At 33.1% G+C, this 21,637-nt stretch overlaps 1 protein-coding gene across 1 annotated transcript in view; it reads right to left on the bottom strand.

Moving 5' to 3' along the window:
• MROH2B (maestro heat like repeat family member 2B) overlaps nt 1-21,637 on the bottom strand; it is an 84,729-nt gene that overhangs the window by 31,777 nt on the left and 31,315 nt on the right. Inside the window, 7 exon segments of the mRNA XM_074282592.1 lie at nt 5,955-6,062; nt 7,572-7,688; nt 9,172-9,279; nt 11,946-11,989; nt 13,095-13,236; nt 20,040-20,080; nt 20,251-20,404. Of these exon segments, the coding sequence (XP_074138693.1) occupies nt 5,955-6,062; nt 7,572-7,688; nt 9,172-9,279; nt 11,946-11,989; nt 13,095-13,236; nt 20,040-20,080; nt 20,251-20,404 (714 nt within the window).

Genomic DNA, 21,637 nt, shown 5'->3' with positions numbered 1-21,637 from the left:
TATTATCAATCATTTTTTAGTAAGGGGGAGTCCTCTCAATATTGTTTTTATGATATATGATTGGAAAAGATAGTAGTTCTACTATAAATGAGAGAATTTAATTTAATAGATATTTACATTAGTGCCTACAAGTGTGCTAGGCAGTGGACAGGATACTTAGATAGGAAACAAGTCTCTACTCTCAAGGGTCTTATAATCTGGAAGGAGAATAAGCAGCTTAGAGAATTAACTATACTATGAAATCTTTAAAGGAAGTATATTGTTAGTACATTAATCATATTAATCATGTGTGTTACATTGAGACCTAAATGTGCTACTCATTTATCTAACAAGGATTATTAGGAAAGATAGCACAAAATATGAGGGATTTGAGTTGGGTTTTAAAGGATAAAAAGGAATTTTTAAGAAAAGGAGGAGGGAGGACACTCCTGGAAATTCCACAAAAAGACAGCATAAGCCATGAGAATAGAAGGTGGAGAATAGGATAATTTCACTGAACTGTGGCAATCATGGATTTTAGAAGATATAGAAAAAGACCTCCAGCAGATTAGATAGACTCTCTGTAGAGTCTATATGGAAGGACATTATCAAATATGGCATAGGATGAGAAGTTTTAGAGACTTTTGATCTGCAATGATGAATTTATGATTGTACCCAAACACTAAGATGCCGTCATCTAAAAAATTAGAAGAAATGTTTGAGGGTATCTATTATTTGATTCAGGCATCCTCTCTTATATTTTCTAGTAGTAGCCTTCTATTCCCTCCCGGAACATCTTGGTGTGGAGAACACTGTACTACTCCCCGAGGCCATCCATTTCATGGTGATAGCATTTGTGTTAACAAGTTCTTCCTTATAAATAAACCTAGAGGTGCTGCATGTATTTTCAGACCATTGATTCTTGTTAATAATAGCTGACATATAGATTCCATTTAGCATTCTATCTATTCTCAGCCCTCTGCAATCTGGCCTCAGATTCCATTCTTAGACTGCTTTTTTTTTTTTTGCTTAAGTTTTTTTAAATTGCTAAATCTGGTAGACTTCTCAGCCATGATTATTGATCTCTGCATCCTCCAATACTGCTAATTACCCTCCTTTTCTACTGAATGCTCACTACTCTCTGGATTTTTGTGACATTGTTTTCTCCTGGTGTTACTCACATATTTGATCATTGTTTTTGAATTTTTGTTTTTTGTTTTTTCTTTTATCAATTTTTTTCTCTCTGAATCGTCATCCATGTGCTTTCTCCTTATGCACTGGTATATCTTAAAGATCTGTCCTTCCTCAGCCAGATAATCAAGTAAATCAATAGACATTTATTAAACACTAAGTGCCAGATGTCATATTAAGTGCTATTACAAAGAAGGGCTAAAAAAAGTTCCTACCTTCAAGAAGCCATATTTTAGTGGAAGAAATGTGTAACTATTAGGTTTAAAAAAACTTTAGAAATTTATATGTTTTGTTTTTATATTGCAAACATTTACAGACAAACCTGAGACATGTTGTTGCACATATAAGACCTTTTCCTATTTCTTTGATCTCTTTTCAATGTAGAACTAATAGTGGTATAATTAGGTCAATGGATGTACAATTTCGTAACATTTTGTGTATAATTCCAAATTTCTTTTAGAATAATTACACACTCATAGGTCCACTAACAGTGTAGCAATATGCCTATTTCTCTGCAACACCTCAAGCACTTATTCTTTTCCTTTAGTGTCATCTTTGCCAATTAGATAGATATGAAGCAGAATCACAAAATTTCCTTAATTTTCATTTTTCTAATTAGTAGGGATTTGGAACATTTTTTAAAATATGGCTATAAACATTCATTGAGAGCTGCTTGTTTATATCCTTGGATTATTTATTAATTGGGAATGACCTTTAGTGTTGTAAATTTGACTCAGTTTTCTACATATCTTAGTCATGAAAACTTTACCAGAGAAACTTTATGCAAATATTTTCCTAGTTGTTTCCTTTTTGAAATCCTAATCAATTTTAACTTAATTTTCTATAATTTTACTAATGGATTTGTAAAAAAAAATTGTAAAAATTGCCTATTTTATCTTTTGTCTCTTGATCATGAACTTTTCCCTATCCATTAATATAACAGGCAATTTTCTACCACACTTTTCAATTTGTTTCTTATTTGACCTTTTATATTTAGGTCATATATGCAAATAGAGTCTGTTTTGATATGTGGTCTAAAGCATTATTATAATTCTAATTTCTTCAATATTGCTTCTAATTTCCCCAACAATCTTTGGTAAATAATAAGTCCTTATCCTAGTAGTTGATTTTTGTGATTTTTAAATATTACAGTACCAGATACATTTGTTTCTGTATATTGTATTTCCTCTAAACATTCTTTTCTTTCTAATTTCCTTATTACTCTCCTTCTCTTCTCTGATACTACTGGTTGTCCTAGGTAGACCACAAGTGTAGACTATTAAAATTACTTGCTGGTCTTTTTTTTCATGTGACAAGTCTCTCTCTACTCTAGTCCATTCTCCTATCAATTGTCAGAGTGATATTTCTAAAGTATATGTTTGACCATGTCATTGTGAACCTTATACTTTATTGTTGCTTGAAAGGTGGCAATGGGGACAGCTCGTGGTCTTCTGGCTTCTAAGTATCTCAAGAAATGACCCCATTCCAGACAGATTCTCTACAGGGAGAATTCCCTGGAGAAGTATAGAAGAAAAATGGAGAGAGAAAGAGGCGGGGGGAGAGAGAAGGAGAGACAGAGAGAGAGAGGGAGAGAGAAAGGGTTTTGTATTTAGGAATAAGTTGACATGTAGAGGAGTTTACACCTTAATTATGTCCTCATCTCCAGTGTATTACAATAGAAACTTCAGGGCATTTCCCTGTAGGTAAGATTTGGGAGTCTCTTCTGGTTAAGCCAAGATATTTCATTCCCAGTGGGAGAGCTCATTGTTGGTCATATTTTCATTTATATATATTCTCTGAATTCTAGTTGTTATTGGTTTATATAAGTTTATTTGCTATTTGCTCTGTGTATTCATTGTGGAGCTGGCAATTTGTGACACTCATACTTTAAATGATAATGATTAGGACCTCAGTTTGCAAAAAGTTATTGTTTCTTATTTTTTAGTTGAATCTATTTAAGTGCTTTTTGATACCATTACCATCATGCTCTTACAATGGATAACTTCTACCCCAACTGTCTTTTGTGTGTTTTCTTTCCCCAATATATTTCAAGCTTCTTGAAGGAAGAGATTTTCTTTCTTTTTTTTTCCTTTGTTTCCTCAACACTTGACACATAGTAGACATTTAATAAATGTTTATTGAATTGTACTGGATTATGAAATCATCAGAGTTTAATAAATAAAGGGGTGACATGATCATACTTACATTTTAGGAAAATCCCTATGGCAGCTGAACAGAAAAGAGATTGAAGTGGGGAGAAACTTAAGGCAGGAAGACCAATGAGAAGGCTACCTCAGTAATCCAGGGGAGAAATGATGAGAACCTGAGCTAGACTTGTGGCTGTGTGAGTAGAGAAAAGGGGTTGTAGGCCAGGACATTAGTGGAAGTGGAGAAACTTTAGTTAGTCATCTATATCACTAACAGGGGCAGTTATGAGCTAAGAAACTATAGAATGGACCTGACAAAATTTGAGTTAAGTTTTCACCTAGTTTAGATTGATTTGGACCAAGCTGTGACTCTTTTAGGCAGGGAGAATATAAAAGTAGTTTTTTAGAACTTTGATGGAGGAAATCTGGGTGACTGGGAAGATAGTGGAGACATTGACATAGTAGGGACATTCAGAAAAGAGGAGGATATGTGTGTGTGTGTGTGTGTGTGTGTGTGTGTGTGTCTATAAAATGGATTGTGTTTTGCTGGTTATTTCCACATGGATATTTCATAAGCATCTTAATTATAACAGCCAAAATGAAAGTCATTTTCTCCCAATTTCACATAAGCACACTCATGTTTCTACTTCCCTTTTTCTGTCAGGGTATTACCATCCTTCCAATTACCCAGGTTTGCAGTTCTGGAGATATTTTCTTCTCTTCACTTTCTTTTGCTTCCTATCTACTCAATATAATCAGATGCCCAGCTTTGTTGACAACTTTCATATATATCCTTTTCTGTCTCCTCACATATCTTATTACTTAATTCAGTTCCTAATTACCTCTTATCTGGACTATTTTATAGCCTAGTAAATAGTATCATTACATCAAGATTTTCTTCTCTCCAATCAATCACATAGTTGCTTAAATAATATTTCTAAAGATTAGATATTATATTACTATTATATTAGAATTTTTTAGAAGTTTCCTTTTATGTTTAAGAGGGAAAATAGCAATTAATATGTAGGTCATTTAAAGACTTCCATTTAAAAGACTTTGTATGATTTCAAATAATCTTTCTGGATTTATTTGACATCACTTCTCATATACTCTATGTTCTAGCTAAATTATCATTTGCTCCTGTACATGACATCTCATTTCCTTCCTGCCTCTATACTTTTGCTCAAATTTTCCCCAACTTCTTGATCCTCTTCCCTCCTGATAGATCCCTCCCCTTTTTGACTTTGGGAATCCTTAGTTCCCTTCAGCTTAAGTGCTTCCCCTAAGTATTCTAGAAGCCAATTCTGGCTCCCACTTTGGTAGTTAGTATTCTTCCCACACCTACCTACTCTTAAATTTACTTTCCATACAATTTGCATCTATCTCTACACCACTGTTGTCTCTTCCCCTCCTGACCCTGATAAGTTCCTTGAGGATGGGGATAATTTCATTTCCCTAGTGCCAATATGGTAACTTTACAAAATAAGAACTTACTAAATACTTGTGAAATTGAAACTCATTTGATCTTCAAAATAAGTCTGTTAGATAACAGGTATTTTTATGTTAACATTAATGATGAAGAAACTGAAGTTCAGAAAGTTAAAATAACTATTATCAGAAATAGGACTAATGCATAGATCTGGAAGTTGCCATAAGGGCCATTTAGTCTTATTGTCCCTTTTGTAAGTGAAGACATTTGAAGTCTAGGGCTCTTTAAGTATGATGGCCAAAATTACATAGGAAGGAAGTCTGATACAATCTCATCATTGACTCCTTCCCTCCTAAAATATGATGCCCAGAAGGGAATGAAACCCTGGACAATATAGAATACAGTAGGAATATTTCCTTCCTTATATTAGACTTTTTTGTCTAATATACACACAAGATTATATTAATTTCACAATGTTAATTCCTATTAGTTGCAGTCAACTCAAACCCAGAAGTCCTTTTTGACATGTACTCTGATTTAGCCACATCTCCTTTATTCTGTACTCACACTTTGGACTTTTGAAGTTCATTTGGGATACCTATTCTGTCACTCAATGATTTAAGAATACCAGCTTCACATTATCCACAAATTTCAATGTATGTCAATCATGCTTTCTTGAAAGTTATAACAAACCAAAAAAAAAAGGGGGGGGGGGAGGAAGGACAAAGGACAGAGTCTTACAATAAGCTCCTAGAAATTTCTGTCTAGGTCAGGAATTCTTGTTTTTGTGACATGGACCTCTTTGGCAGTCATGTGAATAAAAATAAACAGAATTATCAATGAAACAAATTTATTGAAATATAATTATCAGAATAATTTTTTAAAAATCCAAAAGTTCACAGATCCCAAGTTAAGAACTCTTGTTCTAGACAATAGTGATTCACAAATCAAAACACTTTGACTTAGATTATTTAACTGGTTACCCATCTATTTGACTGTACAATTTTACATTCCTCTACCTTCACCACAAGTGTATAATGATGTTAACCAAAGAATGTTACACTCTCATTTCCCATTCTCATTTTCAAACTATCTTGTTTTTGGCAATGCCTCTGATGTGGTGTAAGAACTTAGATGCTAGGCTAGGAAACAGTTTTGGTTTATGCCTGACATTACAAAATAGTTAAATGGAAAATTATGTCTTTTACCTTACAGCGATTTGAGAAGGACTTTCGATCCACTTGGAATTCTTTAAGAACCTTTAGAACAACATCCATATGATTCTTGGCACAGTATCCCAGAATAGAAACAGTTGCCTAGGAATTGAGTCAAAGAATATTTACTGTTACTAAATGCGCAACAGATTTTATACTGGGGGATGGGAGGTGTTTCTTCTTATACTTGATAAATCTTTTTGCACTTATCTCTGACTTCCCTTGGACTTGTTGTCTCATCTTCATACTGACCATTTTCTGTTCTACTGCTGACAGTCCATCCTCTAAATCGGACCTCTAAAGACTATACCACAGGGATTTAATATCCTCAGCTCTGAACTGCCTGGTTCTATGCAGTCTGCTATTTATTTTATTCTTACCTTTTCCTTTTGTGGTTCTCTCAAAAATACAATCAGGTCAACATTATTATGACCTCTAGAGAGGCCATGTCAATGGACTCACTGACCTTTTGTTGGTCACCACTTGTCTATAAAAGTCCTCTCTATTAGAAGTCACATTCTTTCAACCATAATTCCAGAAGACTGGTGAGGAAATATGCTGACCAGCTCTTGACAGAGAGATAATAGACTCAGAATGCAGAAGAAGACAGATATGTTTCGACACAGCTGATATGAGAATGTGCTTTATTTGTGTATCTATGTTTGGTAATGAGTGTTTTGTTGATATTTTACACTGGGGGCTGAAGTGGGAGGAAAAGGAAGATAGGGATAGTTCTGCCAATAAAGAGGAAAGGAAAGAAAAAGATAGAAAAAAGTGGGAGCATTGAGGAATATATCTATATATGCATATTATATATATAAAGCAGAGATAAGAAGGAAGGCTGGAAAGAAATAGAAACAAGCAGAGCAGCTTTGAAAGCTTTTATATATTTAAACAGAACAACAAACTGTACATATGAGAAATCTGCATTTTTCATGTACAACTCTCATACCATTCTACTATGTTTATGGAAATACTCATTTGATTTGATGTTTAAGTTCAGAAAAAAGGAATTAAAAGTCATCAGTATTAAAAAAAGTGCAAGCTTCTCAATGAGAGCAGAGAGCATTTTACTTTACAATTTTAACAGGCTTAGTTATCTAGCTTCCCAATTCAGCAGATTAGCAACAGCAAATTAGGTGAGGTTCTGCTTTAGATAGGCACACTAACAATAATAAAAAGTAAGAACTGGCAGTCTATTAATAATAAAGGAAGCAGGAAAAAAAAAGCTAGGAAAAAGCAGCACAACTCAAAAAGCATTACACCGGGGTTTCATGGAGAAGAAAAAGAGTTCTCCAAACTTCACTAGTTTTTGAAGGCATCACTGTATTACAATAAGTGAGAGTGATTATTTTCATTAGGACTGAATGATCAAGATACTGTTTATTACCATATCCCATGAGGGCAGAAAGATGTGCAATATCATTTGTGTGCCATTTCCATGGAAAAATGGATTTGTTGTTGGTATGCTTCAGCTTTCTGGAAAATTCCCTAATATACAATAGCTTGAAGTATGAAATTTTATTGTCATTTCAGTGGGAGGTTTGGAGGATATGACTCAAACCCACAAAAATAAGGTAGTAGTGGGAAAGAGAGAGAAGGTTACTCTACCTCTCTCTGGTCCCCCATCTGGTTGGCATTGATTAAGGTGTCCTTCAACTGTGCAGTTACAAAGTTCACATCCTGGCAGCATGCTAAAGTAGTTCCCAAAGCTTTCCAAAGGAATTTCTGAGGGAGAAAAAGGAAAGACAAGCATTAGGATGTCAAATGCTTCTGCTCCTTTTAATTGTTATTCTGATCTCCTTATGCATTTCATTGCTTTGTTTTAACTCTGTAAGTCATCTCTAATGTATTTTTGGAAGAAGGTGGGGGGATTATGCATGAAAGAATAATCATTTTTGAGAATGAAAAAAGTTGTCAGGGGAAAAGCAAAGAATTAGAATTATCATTTGAAGTGGAAAGCTATGGTTTAATTTAATAAATGTTCGACAATAGGATTATTTTAAGCAGAATTTTTACCAGCTGTTCTCCATATTTACTGAGGATGAATAAAAATAGTAATCTGAGCCTTATTTGGGGCAGGAAAGATTTTGTTTGCTCTAGCCTTGATGATCATATCTGAATTCCGACAGCTCCACATCCATCTCTACCCCAAGAAGGGAATAAGGCAGCTGGAAATGTTAGGAGTTGAGGCTACCAGCCTGTGCCACATGCCAACTATTTTTCTAGTTTCCAAGCTACTTTGCTCTTCATAATGACAGACATTACTAAGAAAAAAGTACATAGCAGAGGAAAAACTTAGGGTGAGGGAATGATATGAAATATTCCTGTTAGTTCCACCCCCTTAAAATTGACTGCAGGTTTGAAGAGAATGGTTCCATCTTCCCCATCTGCTTCAGCCCCTGACTTTGTCCCAGATCCTTCTGCAAGTTTCTAAAGGGAAAGAAGCCAAGTTTTCTTTTTCTCTTCTACCAGAAGACATGAAGTATTCAAAGATAAGGCATAAGAAACCAAAGAAAGACTTGGTTTTTACTAATAAGGTCCTGTCATACATTAAAAAGTTATTTTTTTTGATGAGGTTAGAGATGCAGAACTTCTTTATAGGATCATATTTTTAGAACTAAAAGGGAATTTAGGGATCAGCCTTTTATTTAACAGATAAGGAAATGGAGGGACAGAAAAGCCAAATGACTTGTCCATCATTAAGTAGTTGATGTGCCAAAAAACAATTCTTGATACTCAGGTCTTTCTGATTCTCAGCTCAGTGTCCTATTCATTACACCATGTTGCCTTTCAAAAACCTTAGCAGAGGAGGGTCCCTTACAAAAATGCTTATGGAGTTTAGGAAATGTTCTTTGGTGGGATTTTTCAGTAGTACAGTGAGAATCCAAGATAGTTTAGGCACAGGTATTCTTGAATACTCAGAGCTAAAATTGATGACTTCTCATCTTTCAATTAAGGGTTAAGAGTCTGAATTTATTTCAATCATACTGAAAAACAATCCTTCTTAAAGCTAGTCCATCTAAATCTGAGAATGACCCATCTTAAACTGGGATGATGAAAATCAGTTTTTCTTATTGGTTTGACAACAGATAACTGGAAACAATACTTTTACATTCCAAATAAAATGCTGATCTCATTGCAACTACTTTCTTGAATATGAACTTGTTAGCACTAGTAGCTAATTTGGGAATTTTAGTTGAGAACTGACCTTCTCAAGTGAGGTGTTGTAATAGGCCCCCATCTGTTGGATGAATTCATGGGTCAGTTGAATGCTCCAATTTTTGTCATTGATCTTCCACAAAGTTTCCCTTAAAATCTGTTAAAGGAAATCAGAAATAAGACAAAGTTTATTGCCATGCTCTATTTTCATCTTTCTGGTACCTTTGGTTTTAAAAATTATAAATATAAGAAATGAGAGATATAAATAATTCTACTGAAATAAAGTGTCATTTTGGAGCTCTTTTCTGCCAATTCCCAGAATCTTCCTTGCTAAGATTTCATTTCCCACAGAGAGAAAAAAAATGAAAAAGAGACCTCATATTTTGACTATGCTTCTTTTGGGAGAGGTCAGCAAATGGAGTAGAAATAATATTTAACTGAATTTCTGAGGCAAGTTGAATTTCTTCAAAGTTGGAAATATTTTGGGAAAATGGTTTTCTTGATATTAGATTTTTTTGTTGTTGTTTGTTTTTTTTGCTGACACGTAAAAGAAAAAAAATTTCTGAATTATAATAATAATAGTAAACATTGATATTGTGCCCTAAGGTCAGAGTTCTCATTACTCATCTTTTAAACATAAAGAAATTTATTTTACTAAATGTTTCCCAATTACATATAAATTTTTTAAATTCATTTTTAGAAATTACATATATGAAATCATATAGAACCTACTTTTCATATTAGTCATGTTGCAAAAGAAAGCACACACATACCTAAGAAAAATAAAGTAAAATAATTTCTTATTACTTATCTAATGATAACTGTCCTGTTCTTTTCACCATTTTTGTGAAATCCCAGATCATGCCAACTTTCCCTGGCCATACCACTCTTTTGTGTGTGTCCTTTCCTTATTAAGAAGGTAACCTCTAATGTTCTAGTTTTCTATTTTTATTCCCAGTGCTTAGCATAGTACTTGACACATAAGTGATCAATAAATGCTACTTATTCATTCATTTATGGTACAATTGAATTCAATGATCAATGCATTTGACATAAATATATTAGGTGTTGGATATAAAAAGACAAAAACAAAACAATCCTTATGTTCAAAAGAGCTTACCCTTTTATTATATTTAGGGATAAGAAAAAATCATTTCTATTTTCCAAAATCTGTGATTCTTCCTTTTCAAAAATTCAGAAAAAAAAACCTGTTACAAAATGGGGGATATTTCCAGATTAAAATCCTTCACTCTGAATCTCGTGAGAAGGAAGGACAGTCTATGCTTAGGAGGAAAAATTGGTGAGGAAGCTATTTTATAGACAGTTAAGAAAAATTATTTACTACAAAGATTAAAAAAGAAAATGTTTGGCAAAAAGTTCCCTCTATGGTAAAATATTGGTATTTAGAGAAAGCAAGCTAAGAATTTTCCATAAAGGAAGAAATAGGATGAAATGAACTGTGCAGGTTACAGAGCCATTTTTAGATGCCACAGAATGAGAAGTTATTTAGAAGTGAGAATCCATTCTTGACTTACCACAGAATTATCAAATCTGTTTTAGACAAAACATCCTCTTGCTGTCACTAATCATTTTTGTTTTATTATACTTCTCCAAAAGACCATTTTGAGGATTGTGATTGAAAGATAATTGTATGTTAGGAGTTTTGATTTGTGATTCTCTGTGATTCTTGGTTGTTGCTGAGAATTGGTTAAGAGTTTAAGCTCCTTTAGGAAAAACATTGCTTCATTTTTATTTGCATTTCCTATTTTTAATATATACTTATACACATTTATTGTTGCTGTTCAGTTGTTTTTAATCCAGTCCAACTCTTTGTGACCCCATTTGGAATTTTCTTGGCAGGAATGGTTTGCCATTTCCTTTCCCAGCTTATTTTACAGATGAGGAGCAGTAAGTAATAAACAGCATTTGTAAAGTATCTGAGGCCAGATTTGAGCTCAGGAAAATGAATCTTTCAGATTTTAGAGCTGGTACTCTTATCATGTCTCCTATCAAGCATATATATGCAATATACATATGTATACATACACATATATTTGTATATCATAAAATATTTGTACCTATTTCCTTTCTTTTTTGTGAATGATTGAAGAATGTGTATGTAATGAGGCAAAACCTAGAAAAAAGAGGGAAGACATAACAAAATATATAGGGAGCAAATTAACATTAAACTTCAAGACTCACTTTATCAGTGTGAAGGTTCTAAGTTGTTGTACAAGTTGTATATGTCTGTATCAACTGGGAGAATCCTTAAACAAACAAGTAGACCCCAAAGTCAATATGACTGATAGTGTGATAAGACTTCCAAGCAAGCTAGCATGATGTGAAGTTGCATTCAAAGAGGCAATATCCAGATGCAGGAAGGTGATTGTCTTTTAGTATTCTACCTTGGTCAGACTGTATGTGGAATAAATACTCTGTTCAATTTTAAGTGTCACATTTTAGGAAGGACATGAAACATTGGGAGATGAAACACTAGGAGATGATCCAGAAGAAAACAACTAGTTCTGGGAATGGCTTTGGGGTTGTGTTATGCAAGGTCAAAAAAATGGGATTAAACTTGATCCAGTTTGATGACTTGTGTGTAGAGAAGATTCTTAATCATCAGATTATTCAATCTTTTGGGGCCCTTCCAAATAAAAGATTCTGTGAAAGACTCGGTATCACATCCTATGGATTACATTTGTTTTAGATGGGAGGTTTATCCATTCTTCGTCCTTTGGGTTTGAATTCTCTTGTGTAAATATTAATTCCTACCTGACTCGACTTGAAATCTCTAGCATTCTAATTAAAATTCCCTCTTACCTCCAACAGCATATTCTCCCACAGTCTGACTTTATAACACTTTCCTAGAAAAAGAAGTCAATTTGATGAATGCAAGGTAATTAACAATTAGATCAGATTCACAATTTATAGTTTCTCATAATAAGGATTCCTTTATATTTAGCAAAATTAAGAGGAAACTTAGATATAATTCATTGGTGTTAAAACAAAGGACAAAAGAAGGACACAGATTTTGGCATAGTTTGTGACAAACTAGTTTCCCCTAGTCCAAAGAAGATTTGGACCAACATAGTACCTAGGAAGCCCAAGCAGAATCTGTTCAGTTTTGTTTAGATTCTATGCTGACTTGAGTAACTTTTGAATGTTGTCATAATTGGGGGCATGGAAAATGTTTCTTTTTTCCTTCTTTTTTATTTAACCTAAACTCAGGAAGAAAAAGAATCTATTAAAAAAGTTAGTGAAATTGGATCCCCTTTCCCCCTCTATGATTTAGTATATCTGGAACCTTTTGAAAATGCATTACTATAAAGCAAGCTGACCTTAGGGAATCTTTGAATATATCTATCATGATTAAGTTTGTTATGGTTATAAATAGAGGTAAATAAAATTCTTCTGGTGCTCAGGAATTACATTTATTAAGTCATCAGCCATTTTGTCTTGTTTTTGTCTTTATATCTCTGCTCTTCTATTTGGTGGAAGGAGCCTTGACTAGCTAGGTGCCTTTACTCAGTGAGTTTCACTCTGAATATAATTTATTCTAAACCTTCCTCCAACTTAAGAACAAATTCTCAAATCATATCAATTTGGCAATCCATGGTTTCTTATTTCTTTATTTTCTATATTGACTGTAAAATGACTCTGTTATCTCTATCATGATATGAGTGCTTTATTAAAACCATGACTTCTGTCTCCTTAAATTACCACTTCATGAATACTGAAATCCAGAATCCCTCAAGTCCAGAAGAAAGCAGTAAAATACAATCCATTCCCTTTTTGTGAATAGGCAATTATATCCAGAGAAAGATATATATGAAATTATTAGTAGAAACAATTGGATTCATTCAGCCCACATAAAAATCCATTGATATTATTATCTAAAAGTAATAAGATTATTTTAGGGTTGAACTCATGATGTCACTGAATTCCTCTAGGTTCTTTTTTCCTTTGTACCTTCCAAAGGGAGAAGCAGACGAGGAATGAGATCTTTCCACAATTCTATCAGATTTGGATGGATTATACTGGACAGATTCTTTAGAAGACCTATTGCTCCAGTTCCACATGGTAGTCCCTCACTGGCCAGTACAGCAATCACCTGTATTTGGGAAGAGAAAATGGTTGCAATTGTTCTCCTCTAGAATGCCCATCTCATTTTCATTACAAATTCTATTTAGGATATTTTAAAATAGTAATATCTGATCTTTTCTCTTGTCAAAGAATTAATTGAAGGAGAAAGATCAACCAACTCACAATCTATTTTTGCTTCCCCTTCTTTTTCCCTCCCAAGAGGATTATGAAAGTTTTTAGTAGGATATAGACAGTTTGAAAGCTGGAATTGTTTTTTTTTTTTTTGGTCTTTCTTTTTGTCTTCAAATTTCTAATGCCTAGCATAAACTTTTCCTTTAAAAGTACTGTTGAATGATCTGAATTACTAGAATCAAAAAAGGTAAAATGCAAATGTGAATTACTCAAGAGTTATCATCACATAGGTACTTTTATACTTGAAAAAGGGTATCTGAGAAATTGATGCTAGAAACACAACAGAAAATACATTCTTCAATGGTAGAATTAACCAATAGCAGTGGGGAATCAGTTATCAGCTTGTGCAGATACTGATTTATTTTATTTTTGGAATTTTTATTTTATTTTTAAAAATTTAATAAAAATATTATCTCTCATCCCTTTGCCCTCATACTGGACCTGGAGTTAGGAATATTTGAGTTCAAATTCAGTCTCAGGAATTTTTTAGCTATGTGACCCTGGGCAAGTCATTTAACTTCTCTCTGCCTTATTGTCCTCAACTGTGAAACAGAATAATAATAATACCTGTCTCAAAAGATTATTATGAAGATAAAATGAGATATTTGTAAAGGACTAAGCAGAGTGCCTGGCAAATAGTAGATGTTTAATAAATGCTTGTTCCTTTCTCTTCCCATTACTTCTTCACAACCACATTGAAAAATAACTTGTAATAAATATGTATAGTTTGATAATGAAAAATTAGCTATTTCCCAGAAAGTGTCTCATTATGCATCTTGAGCCAGTTACTTGTCAGTAGGTGGGTCCCATTTTTCATCATCAATCCTTTGGCCACATGATTAGACACCTCATGGTTACAGTTCTTAACTGATTTATTTATTTTTGGGTTTTTTATATTTTCTTTTTTGTTTTTATTATTTTCTTTTTTCTATTTCTATATTTCTACTTTATTATTTTATATTATATTTAATTTTTTTAGCTGAAATAAAATTGAAGGGTTATCAGGAATTATTAATTGATTTATTTTAATAGTCATCCTACAACTGTTCACTACTAATTCATCACTTTAAAATTTTATGATTTCATTGGTGTGGATCCTTTTTTCATGGATTCATTATCTATGCCTTAGAAGAAAGTCTTCATGAGCTAGTATGACTGCATCCATCCCCACTTTGATGACCAATCCTCTGGTGATAAACCTAGTTCATCTAGGCTCACCTAGCTGGATACAATGATGTCAGGCTCATACATTTATCACAAGACCTTGCCTAAAAGCCTTTCAAGTTTAGTGGGACTAAGTGGGGTTTGCACCTTACTGATAAAAGCTTGAGGCCTGAGTAACCATAATGACATCTTCAAATAAGACATATGGCACAATTTATTTCAAGTGTTTATTTAATTAGATATGTTTATATACTAATGTAATATAATAATATATCTTTATATACCTACATATAAATCAGGTATAATTAAGTAGATGAAGGAAAGATTCCATCACTCTTGACTAGGCTATAGATATAACAATTCTTAATCAGTGTGATTCTACTTAATCAGGGTAATTCTACTTATGTAATGCTGAAAAGAGCTAATTTGGCCCAGACTTGCCTGGATCCTGAGGTCATGGAATTAAAACTGAAAGAGATAGAGATCATTTAATTTTATTCCTTTCTTCTTCAGGGGGACAAACGATTTCCTTCAATGAAGTCAAGATGATGGAGAGAAGTCAGGACATTTCTGGAGTTCTCCCCAGTTTTCCTCAGAATTAATCTCTGAATGGATTCTGCAGTGACAGAACCCACAAACATTCAGGATGAAAGAATTTTCCAGCTAAAGATATCTTGGAAGAACTTCAGGAAAGTTTGTCTTACTTGGATAAGGGGAATGTGATCCAGCACAGGTACAGCATGGGGAATCTAGAGAAAGGCTTTTAGGTAAAGTACTGGCCAATACTGTTGACTCCTCTATCCTAGTTCACAGTGTCTGTGACTTAGTAGGCCAGCTGTGAGATCTTCAATCCAAGCACAGAACACAAATTGTGAACCTCTGAAGCTAGGCAAAACAAGCTGGACTAAGCCAGGATAACCCAACACAGTGGAAAACTGGCAGCATCAGGCCCCAGCACAGATAGTCAATATGAGGCTCCTGTCTCCTTATAAAAGAAGATTGGGAAAATCTCTTCTATGACCTAAGAGCAAAGCTTATCTTTAAAAAATGTGCAAAAAAGCAAAAAATTTCTGACAATAGAAAGCTACTATGGTGATAGAGAAAATTTTAACACAAACCCAGAAAAGGACAGCAATGGCAAAATGTTTACATATGAAGTTTCAAAGGAGCATATGAACTGATATCAAGCTCAAAAGGTTCTCATAAAAGATCTCAAAAGGAATTTTTAAAAAACCATGTAAGAGAGAAGAAAAATTGGGAAAAGAAATGAGAGCTATGCTGGAGAATTTTGAAAAAAAAAAAAAGTCATCATCTTAAGGAAAAAAGCCAGCGGCTTAGAAAAATAAGCACAGAAATTCACTGAAGAAACCAACTTAAAAATTAGATCTAGTGAAATGGGGAAAATACATTGAAGAAAACAACTTCTTAAAAATAGATTTGATGAAATAGGGAAAATGTATATACTGAAGAAAACAACTCTTTTTGTCAAAATGAAAAAAAACAACAACAACTATGTACTGAAGAAAACAACTCCTTTAAAAATATAATTGGCCAACTGGAGGGTAACCAAAAAACCCAATTCATTAAAAATTAGAATTGAAAAAATGGAAGCAAATGACTCAATGAGACATCAAGAATCAGTCAAGCAAAACAATACAAATAAATAACAAAACAGAAGAAAATGTACATATACTCATTGGAAAAACAATTGACTAGGAAAGATAATTTAAGAATTATTGGAAAGAAGAATAAGGAAGAAGAAGAAAGAGAAGGAGAAGGAGAAGGAGAAGGTGGTGAAGGAGAAGGAGGAGAAGAAAAGAAGAAAAAGAAAGAAGAAAAAAACCTGGATAGCAACTTTCAAAAAATCAATAAGGAAAACTGCTTTGATATCTTATAGCCAGAGGGTAAAATAGCCATTGAAAGACTCCACCTATCACTTCCTGGAAAAGACCACCAAAATTGAAACTCCAAGGAATATTGTAAACAAATACCAGATCAGATCAAAGAAAAAACACTATAAGCAGCCAGAAATAAACAAATAAAATAAGGCAATCAGAATTACCCAAGAGCTAGCAGCTTCTACATTTAAAGAACTGGAGGGCGTGGAAAACAATATTCAGAATCACAAAAAGGCTTAAACTTCAACCAAGAGTCAACTACCCAGCATAATTGAACATTATCTTTTAGGGGGAAAGATGCACATCAGTGAAATAGGGCATTTTATAATAATTTCTGATGAAAAGACCAGAGTTGAACAGAAAATTTGATCTTCAAATACTCAAGAGAAACATATAAAGATAAACAAAAAAGGGAAAAATGTATTATTTAAAAGTTAAATTGTGTATATGACTAGGGGAAAAAGATAGTTGTAACTCTTAAGAATTATAACTTTGTCAGGGCAGTTAGAAAGAATATTCATTGTAGTGTGCTTTCTAGGGCCCTCAAATTTTGAGGTGCCAAATATACTATGCTTTCTAGAGCCACCATGTTGGGATGCCAAAATATACCATCTGGACTAGCACTCTGGAGGAGTCAGTGGAGGAGTGATGAAGCAGGGACCCCATGAGGCTGGTCAAAGATGGAGTCTATTTATTTCAAGTCCTCTCAGCCCCTAAATACTTTAGTATGATTACATCACTACATGTGCTAACTACAGTACCATCACATCATCACAGTATACTGAGCATGTGCTAATTATATGTACCCTGCTATAGATATATAAATACTTCTTTAGTATCTCTTGCTTCAAGTGGAACATAAGTGGTCATGGCCTCCTTGACTTCTCAGGAAGGGTGAGATGCCCCAGAGGGAGATGGGGAGCTGAACCAGACATTGTTAGCAAGTTCCCTCTTGGCCGAAAGGTCTTATACCTTACACAGAGTTCCCTTGCTATCTGTGGTCCTCTATAATACATAGATAAAGGTAGAAAGAGGAGGTAAAATGGGTAAATTACATGACTTGGAGAGGCATAAAAGATCTATTACAGTAGAGAAAAAAAAGGGAAGGGCATTGGCATTGTTTGAACCTTAATCTCATCAAATTTGGCTGAAAGAGGAGTTAACATATGTACTTAGTTTGGCATAAGAATTTGTCTTACCTAATAAAGAAGGAGGAAGAGAAAGGGGAAAGAAAAAGGGGAGGCTGATAGAAAGGAGAGTAGATTGAGGGAAGTGAGGATCAGAAGAAAAATACTAATAGAAGGGAAAGGGTAGAAGGAAAGAGAAAACTATATGCAGGGAAAAATAGGATAGAAAGAAATACAGAGTTAGTATTCATAACTGTGAATGTGAATGTGATGAACTCTCCCATAAAGCAGAAATGGATAGCAGAGTGGGTTAAAAGAAATACATTTGAAGCAGAGATACATACACAGAATTTTTAAAAAGGCTGTAATAGAATATGTTTCAGTTCAAGTTAAAAAGCAAAGCAGGGGTAGCTGTGTGATCTCAGACCAAACAAAGGAAAAAATAAGATCTAATTAGAAGAAATAAGGAAGGAAACTACATCTTCCTAAAGAGTACCATAGATAATAAAGTAATATCAACATTAAATATATATGCATCAAATTCTTAGGAAAGTTAAGTGAATTGCAGGAAGAAATAGTAAAATTGTAATAGTGGGTAATCCATTCTTCCTCTCTCAAAACTAGATAAGCACAACCACAAAATAAACAAGAAGTTAAGGAGATGAATAGAATTTTAGAAAAGTAAGGTCTGATAGACCTTTGGAGACTACTGGATGGGCTTAGAAAAGAAGACACTTTCTCAATGGTACAAAGCATCTACACAAAACTGACAGTATATTAGCATATAAAAACACCACAATCAAATGCAGAAAACCCAAAATATTAAATCCATCCTTTTCAAATAATAATGAAATAAAAATTTATTTGGAAACTAAATGATGTAATCCTAAAGAATGTGTGAGTCAAACAACAAATCATAGAAACAATTAGTAACTTCATCCAAGAGAATGAGATAACATTCTTATGTTATCTCAAAACTTATGGATGCAACCAAAACAATTCCTAGGGAACATTTTATATCTCTAGATGCTTACATAAATAAAACAGATGAAGAGGAGATGCTTACATAAATAAAATAGATGAAGAGGAGATCAATGAAAATTGGACATGAAAAAAAAAAAGCTAGAAAAAGAACAAATTTACAACTCCCATTAAATACTAAATTACTTTGAAAATCAGAGATATTAATAAAATTAAAAGAAAACTATTGAATAAAACAGTTTTATTTTTTATGAAAAAATCAACAAAATAAATAATCAACTTGATTAAAAAAAGAAAAAAGAAAACCAAATTACTAGTATCAAAAATAAAAAAGGTGAATTTATCACCAATGAAGAGGAAATTAAGAAAATAATTAGGAACTATTTTTCCCAATTGCATTTCAACAATATGACAATGTAAGTGAAATGGATGGATATTTACAAAATTATAAATTGCAGATTAACAGAAGAGGAAATGAAATACTTAAATAGCCCCATATTAGAAAAAGAAATTGAACAACCCACCAATGAATTCCTTTAGAAAAAAATCTCCAGAGCAAGATGCATTAAACCTTTGGTAAAATTCATTTGTAAAAGAAAAATTAATTTCAATATTATATAAACTATTTGGAAAAATAGGGGAAGAAAAAAAGGAAAATTCCTTTTATTATACAGATATGGTGCTGATACCTAAACCAGGAAGTGCCAGAACAGTAAAAAAAATTATAGACTGATACAAAAATTTTCAATTAAAATATTAGTAAAGAGATTGCAGCAACTTATAATCAAGATAATGCACTATGACCAAGTGAGATTTATACCAGGAATTTAGGGGTGGTTCAATATAAGGAAAACTATCAGCATAATTCACCATACCAATAACAAATAGCAGAAATCATTTGACTATCTCAATAGATGCAGAAAAATAATTTGACAAAATGTAAAACACATTCCTAAGAAAAAAACAATAGAGAACATAGGAGTAAATGGGGTTTTCCTTAAAATTGTAAATTACATTTATCTAAAACCATCAACAAGAATTATATGTAATAGGGATAAGCCAGAAGCATTTCCAGTAAGATCAAGAGTGAAACAAAAATGCCCTCACTACTATTACTCAACATTGTACTAGAAAATTTAGTTTTAGTAATAAGAGAAGAAAAAGAAATTGAAATAATTAGAATAGGCAACGAAGAAAGAAAACTATAATTTTTCTGCAAATAATATGGTGGTTATTTCAGAGAATTCTGGAGAATCCACTAAAAACAACTTGAAACAATTAACAACTTTATTTGGAAATTAGCAACTTTTATTTGGAAAAAACAAAATACTACTGAGAATAAAAAAGATATTTCCCCAAGTCCCACACACATGTATAAGCAACAGACCTGGGATTTAAATCTGCTTTCTCAACTTCACCCCAGTGTTTTACCCACATATTCCTCCCTTGCTTTATTAAACCATACTCACCAGAAGTCTGGCCAGTAGTTGTTGGGCTGAAGGAAGTTTCACTAGAAAGAGAAGTTAAATAGTAGTATTAGTGGAACTGGAATGATTCTCATTAGATTCAGAGCATATTTTCACTTTGATCTAGTTGGATAGCGTGAAGGAACCATGCTTTATATGGGAATATGTCCATGACCAGAAAAACAGTAGGATTTTTTTTTTTTTAAGTACAAACCTGGTCCAGCAGAGATGACAAGAGCTGTTGACTCATCAGCATACTGCTTCTTCTCCTCTGCCATTAGCAGACTTCTAAGGATATTAAATAGATAGGGCAGAACTCCAGTATATTCCACTGGTACCACAAAAGTTAGGAGTTTTGGCCATAGCACCTGTTGAAAATATAGTATAAGAGATCAAGGGTAGGTTATACCTTTCCATATTTCTCTATGGTTTTCTTCTTTTGCTATTAGAAAGCTCCATTTGTATTCCTCCCCCCCCCCATCTCTGTTTTGTCTGTGTCTGTCTCTCTCTGTGTTTCTAACTCTCATCTCAGATGCATAAAGAATTTAGAGCATAGAAGTATAAATCAATAAGTATTTTAGTGAATTATAGTTTTGGAGAGTTGCCTCGATGGAAAGGAAAGATTAAGTGATTTATTCACAGTGCCACAGTCAGTGTATGTTAGAGGTAAAATTAGAATTCATGTCTTTCTGACTCCAAGACCAGTTTCTATCTATTATGCCATAATACAATGTTTTTAGATATACAAGTCAAATCCTGTTACTAAAAATACTATTATAATAAAATGTCTCTATAATTAAAAAAAATTTTAAACAAGGGATCCTCGTATGAAAACTAGGCAGATGGAATCATTAATAGATGCCTTAGTATTATTTCATTCTTGATATTCTCAAGGGAAACTACCAGTTTATAGATTAGGACATTAACTATCAGTTTAGTTTAAATCTCCAGAAAAACAGTAATAATTCAAATTCACAACTGATTGTATTCAAACTTTCAACTTTGTTTTCATTTGGAATGGCTTTCATATCTGATAAATTACAGTCTAAACAATTCTTTCTTCTAATGTCTTTTTAATGAGTCATTTCTTTTTTAATTTCCCCATAATGCTACCAGTATAATCCAATGTCTCATAATTTCACACTGAAACTTGCTTGAATCTAGGTTACCACAGTAGTTCTTTCTTAGGATCCCTGATTCTAAATTCTCTCTCTATCTATACTTCACTTAACAAAATATGAAATTCAGAAGTTAAGCTACTTCATAAATTTACTCCTAATGCATTAGTATATTTATTTTTCTATAATCCTTCTGAGACAAACTGTTTTTTTTTTTAAATCTGACAATCAAAGAGGCATCAGAAAAAAAATGCAAGAGGGAAAATCATCAATAATCCTGTCATCCAAAGTATGTTCTAAATTGAATTTTTCTAAAAATATATGGTGAATTGACATTAACAGCCATTCTTAATAAGTCATTCAATTGATTCAATTAACGCTTTAAACTTAGATTGTTCATTCTAATTCTTTCAGTACCAAGTGCAGTATCTTGCATATTAGACCCATATTAAATTATTGTTTCAAGTATAATTCATGCTCTTT

The sequence above is a fragment of the Sminthopsis crassicaudata genome, chromosome 1 (genome assembly GCF_048593235.1).
Source record: "Sminthopsis crassicaudata isolate SCR6 chromosome 1, ASM4859323v1, whole genome shotgun sequence".
In the NCBI taxonomy this organism is placed as follows: Eukaryota; Metazoa; Chordata; class Mammalia; order Dasyuromorphia; family Dasyuridae; genus Sminthopsis; species Sminthopsis crassicaudata.
Note: the sequence above shows the minus strand (reverse complement) of the source record. Positions and strands in the feature narration are given on the sequence as shown.